The sequence below is a fragment of the Notechis scutatus genome, chromosome Z (genome assembly GCF_049901735.1).
Source record: "Notechis scutatus isolate UNSWTSFEM ecotype Mainland chromosome Z, rNotScu1.2, whole genome shotgun sequence".
Classification (NCBI taxonomy): Eukaryota; Metazoa; Chordata; class Lepidosauria; order Squamata; family Elapidae; genus Notechis; species Notechis scutatus.
The window spans coordinates 55,577,280-55,583,279 of NC_142025.1; the positions used below are offsets into that span (position 1 = coordinate 55,577,280).

Genomic DNA, 6,000 nt, shown 5'->3' on the forward strand with positions numbered 1-6,000 from the left:
TATGATTTGGACAAATCAACAGAATTATTATCTAATATTCAAGAAATAAATATTGAAACAAGTACATGGGCAGACCATAACCCAATGACAATTAAATGGAAAGGACAAAAAGAAGATCTAGATGGACATTAAATAATACTATTTTAAAGGAAAAAGACTTTATACAATGGATGGAAAAAGAACTGGCCTTTCTTTAATGAAAACACAAAAGAAGATACTTCAATACAGAATGTTTGGGACACAATGAAGGCATATACAAGAGGATTGATAATGGATTATACAAAAAAAAAGAATATTAGGAAGAGGCAAATGATTAAAACTTTAGAAGATGATTATAAAAAATTGGAAAAGAATTACAGAGAGCATACAGAAAAAAGATATTAAATTTAAAATGGACATAATCAAACATAAAATGGATCAAAGAGAGAAAGAAGAATTGGTGCAAAAAATCAGAAGCGCTAAACAGAACTACTTTGAGGATGCAAACAGGCCAGGTAGATGGTTAGCATACAAACTGAGAAAGAGAAGAATCAAGGAGAATACTACAGTTAATGGGCGAACAAGGTCAAGTTTGTCATGGTAATAAGGAGAAAAAGAATTATTCGAGACTTTTATGCACAATTATATAAGCAGGAGGATTTTGATGAGGGAAAATCAAACAGTATTTACAAAATGCCAACCTACCTAAGATACCTGATGAAACTGGGAAAATGTTAGAAAATCCTATAACAATGATGGAATTAACTGAAGCACTTAATAGGCAGAATAACGGAAAGCACCAGGACCAGATGGTTTCCCGGCAGAATTTTATAAAACATTACAAGAATCGGTGAGTATTTCATTGTTAGAAATTATGAATGAAGCTATGATAAATAAGAAAATACCTAAAACATGGTCAGAAGCTTATATTAAACTTATCCCAAAGAAGGGGCTGACCCATCACAAATTAAGAACTATAGACCTATTTCTTTATTAAATGCAGATTATAAAATATTTGCTTCAATTTTGGCAGAAGGCTTAAAAATACCTAAATAATTTTATCCATCCTGATCAGAATGGATTTCTACCAAAGAGACAAATTAAAGACAACATGAGAGTAATTTTGGACACTTTGGAATACTATGAGGCACACCCTGAAAAACAAATGGCTTTGATATTTTTAGATGCCCAAAAGGCATTTGATAACGAATTGAGTTTATGTTATTATTATTGGAACAGATGGGCTTTGCTAGAAAATTTATTCAAGCAATAGAAGCCATATATTACAAGCAAACAGCAAAAGTGATGATAGACGGAGGAATTTACAGACCCTATCAATATTAAAAAGGCACAAGACAAGGATGTCCATTATCCCCTTTGTTATTATTTGTATTGACTTTGGAAGTGTTAAATAGAAATATTAGAGGATACAAATATAAAAGGATAGAAAGTTAAAAAGGAGGAATTTAAATTGTAAGCCTTTGAGGCGACTTGGTCTTTATTCTGGAAGACCCTCTAGAGACAGCTTTAAAATTACTGGAAAAGATAGAGGCGTATGGTGAGATGGCTGGCTTGAAAATAAATAAAGACAAAACAAAGATTCTGACAAAAAATATGTTATTAAGGCAAAAGAGAAGAGTTGGCAGACCTATTGAAAATTCAAGTTCACGAATAAAGTTAAATACTTGGGGATATTTTTGACGTCAAGATGTACTACACTGAAAGAGAATAATTATATCAAATTTAAACAGCAGATAGCATCTGACTTGAAAAAATGGGAAAACCTACAATTATCTCTGATAGGTAGAATTTCAACAATTAAAATGATATTTTACCCAGAATTTTATATTTGTTTCAAACAATACCAATTAAATTAGGTAAGGATTATTTTGAAGAATTAAATAAAATTGTGTTGAAGTATATATGGCAAAGTAAGAAAGCGAATAAAACTAAAACTTTTACAGGATGCTAGAACTAGAGGAGGATTTGGCCTTCCTAATTGGGAGTTGTGTTATCAAGCTGCAAACTTAATGTGGGCTAAGAATGGATAACGTTAAGAAAGTCTAGATTACTGGCATTGGAAGGACATGACTTATTATTGGGTTGGCATGCTTTTTTTTATGGTATAAGGAACTAAATCGCTGAGGGTTATTTCAGAAGGCACTATATCACGGGAATCGTTATAGTTGAATTGGGAGAAAATTAAGAAACAATGTTATTTGAAAATACCAGTTTGGTTATCAACTATCGAAGCTTTTTCCTATCCCATAATTTATAAGAAGGAACAAACAGTTAGATATGGGGAAATACTGGATGAAAAGGGTGAACTTAAAACGATGCAAAAGTTAGAAGAACAAGATATAAAGATGAATTGGTTTTCATATTGGCAAATACACTCAAGGTATCTTAAAGATTCTAAAACAGAAGGATTTTATGATAAATTGACTGATTTAGATAGGATTTTGACAGGTTCTGATGAAAAAGTGATTAAAAAACTATATAGTTATTTGTTGGAAATTAAATTAGAGGAAGAACAAGTTAAAGAAACAATGATTGTTTGGGGGAAGAACTTTGGATATGGGATTGATTTAGAGAAATGGCAAAAATTGTGGTCTCAAAATTATAAAATGACACTGTCAACAGCATATAAAGAAAATTTGTATAAGATGTTTTACAGGTGGCATTTTCCCGACAAGAATAGCAAGAATGTTCAAGAACAAATCTGAAAAGTGCTGGAAATGTCATCAGATCCCTGGCTCATATTACCATATGTGGTGGACTTGTGAGGAGGCCAGGAAATACTGGACTAGAATTCGCATATGGTTGAAGAAATGACAAAAGAACATATAGATTTGAAACCAGAGATTTTTCTATTGGGAATCTTATCTGATACATTTAATAAAAACTTAAAAGTATTTGATTGTAAATGTGTTAACAGCGGCTAGGATTGTATTTGCTAAAAGTCGGAAGAGTGAGAAAATACCATTAGAGGAAGAAATTATTAAGAAAATACTGGAATGTGCTGAAATGAGTAGATTGACATTTGAAATTAGAGAACAAGAAGATAAACAATTTTATGAAGTTTGGGATCTTTTTTATCAATGGTTAGATAATACAATATAATAATAGAATATTTAGAAACCTAGGAAATAACGAATATACATTTTTTTTTGGTTTTGATAACATTTTTAGAATATTTTATTAAGATAGATTTGGTATGATTTTACGATTTGTTATAAAATAAATTAACTAAATTATAGTTATCTCGCTTAAGTATGAATTAGTAAAATTATAGTCAAATGATTGTTTAATAATATTAGGATATATAATTGTTGATTGATAATATGAATTATGTAACATAATTATTATGATGACTATGAAATGGATGCACAAAAAGGAGTGGCAAACCAACCGATACACTGTCTGTAAATTTATGAAGAATGATGATGTTTTTATGTTATGTTTTATGTTTTATGTGTTTTTATTTGTTGTTAAAATCAATAAAACTTTTATCAAAAAAAATAATTAGTTTATTATCATGGAGATATCCATAAGAATTCCCCAGAGTTGGGCATTAGGAACTTGTTGAAGTAACTTTTATTTTACTTGCCAATAATTGGCATAGACTTTCACCAATTACTGTAAAATATATAAACTTATTAAAGTGGAAGTAAAAGAACAGAATCATAAGATCCAATTCTAGTAGATCCAATTCATTCATTTGAAATATGTTTTAATTAAGGAATTAGATATATATCCAATCAAATACATCCAGAATAACCCTTTATTTTACCCCTTTAATTTATTGTATACCAACCTGGCTCCCATGGGTGCAGAGGCCAAGGTTCATCTTTTAGAGGACAAAGTTTACTAGCAGTTTGAGCTTTATATTCTTCTGTTGAAAGTTTCTTAAGGAACTCAACATTTTCTTCTGAAAGATGCTCATCCCACCATGTACTATTATAAATAATATGCCGAACTGTGACCAACCACATACCCCTACCAAAGAGAAAAAAGGTTAGTTCAGAAAAATTCATGTTTGCATTTTCAAACTTCCAGTGCAATAATCTTGACTTGTTACTTTTATGCCCAACTTACCAATAATAAAGGGTCAAGAAATAATGATCATAATACATGGCTAAGAAACTTTTGCAGTTTGTATCATAAAAGAAAAATATATAACTGGGGAGGGTTAGGTTCTTAGAGCAATTATTATCAGCTCACGTTGAAATGCACAATTTTTTTAGATGAAAGGCAGCACCTAAATTTTGACTGAAACACGAGGGCAGTGGGTTGTTTTTTTCAGAAGCATCTTGCCATTGGCTCTTTCCTAGAAGGAAAAGAAAGTCACTAGCTCAAGGTTATCCACTGACTTCATCCATAGAACACATGGTCTCCTGATTTCTAGCCACTACACCAAACTGGCATATCCTGGAGGTTATGGAGCAATTTGTAATTATTAATTTGTGACTTGAGGATCCAATCTGGGTAATATTATTAAAACTGGGGAAAAGAGTAATTGGATTTGACACTTTAAGAGCTATTGTGATAGGAGCTGCACTTAAGAATTAGAAAAAAAAGGATTAGAAAAAATAAATGGACAGAGGAACATCAAATGTAGATCTGATTCACGTAAACTAATTTTAATTATAACAAAATAAAATTATATATATATATATATATATATATATATATATATATATATATATATATATATATATGAATCTTTCAAATATATATATATATATATATATATATATATATATATATATATATATATATATATATATATATATATATATATATATATATATTAACATACTGAATATTAAGTATATGGTACAATTATACTGACAAACACAAACCCCTGTTCCATTTGGATGAATAGGGAAATCCTAGAGGTTTATATGGGCTAGAGATTTGGGTTGCATTATTTACAAATACTATAACTTTTCCCCATTTATTTGCATCAAGAGTATGCCTTTTCATTAAATCATCCCATGCTGCCAACTCCCACAAATTTCCAACGAGCAACAGGAATAAATATGCAAACCTGAAAATTGGGCTCAGTTTCCTGCTACATTATATTATGTACATCCTTACCATGCACTCTGTCAAATTCTTTTACTTTCTCCACTAATATGACCCCAGCGAAAATGGGGATCACGAAAAGGAGAGAAAAGAGGAAAACTAATTTGATAGCATTATATGCAACACTACTTGGGGAATACTACTGACCCTGAAGATCCGATGACTCAACTCAACACTGGTCAATGCCTTTCTTTGAACTCTTGTCTCTGCATTAAAACTGTCCCCCAGCTTGTCTCACGTGCAGTTCCTGGAGGTAGAAAAGCTTGAACCCAAACAAGCATGCGTAGACACGAGTTACTGCTGTTGGGTTTTTACTTTTCTTATCATTGTTAAGCGAAAGGCAGACCTGGCAGTGGGGGGGGGGGAGCTAAACAGGAATATATACATAAAAGGAAACTTAAAAAGAATTATAGATGTAGAAAAACAAGTCTCCTCGGCTTCATCCAGTCGCAGACTTACTGCCGTCTAAATTCAACTTCTGCAGCCTCCGCTGCCCCGAGAACTGAATTAAGGATGCCTCCAGGTACCAACCGTCGCAGTCCTACCCGACACAGCAGGCCGATTCCCGACATGATTCCACACCAAATAATCGGACAAACAGCGTTCAACCAAGAAAATCTTCCTTCCCGCGGTCCCCGTTCTTAAGTTCCGGAAATATTTCATTCCTACTTACTCCACTTTCAGAGGAAAAGGTGGAGCTTATACTTAGCTCATAGAATCGCCGAGGTTAGAAAAAGCGCTATAACTCGGAGAAAAAATGCAATTTGGGTCACATTAGTGGCCTCTGCAGAATGAAACTCGTCACTGCATGAAAGGCAGTATTAGTCCGTTCAGTTCTGCTGAAAAAAAAAAAAAGGGATTTATGAGAAAGCTAGGAGACGTTGAAGGTTTCAACGTTTTAGGGTTTAGGTGAAACTCCCTCAAAAACAG

General features: G+C 32.3%; 1 protein-coding gene across 1 annotated transcript in view; it reads right to left on the reverse strand.

Moving 5' to 3' along the window:
• The window catches only part of MRPL3 (mitochondrial ribosomal protein L3), a 67,921-nt gene extending 62,165 nt beyond the window's left edge, over positions 1–5,756 (reverse strand). Inside the window, exons 1-2 of the mRNA XM_087946576.1 lie at positions 5,530–5,756; positions 3,797–3,978 (exon numbers count right to left, since the gene is read on the reverse strand). Coding sequence (XP_087802702.1) covers positions 3,797–3,978; positions 5,530–5,642 — 295 coding nt within the window. The 5' untranslated portion in view covers positions 5,643–5,756. The remainder of the gene's footprint in view (positions 1–3,796; positions 3,979–5,529) is intronic.
• Between the last annotated feature and the right edge of the window lie 244 nt (positions 5,757–6,000).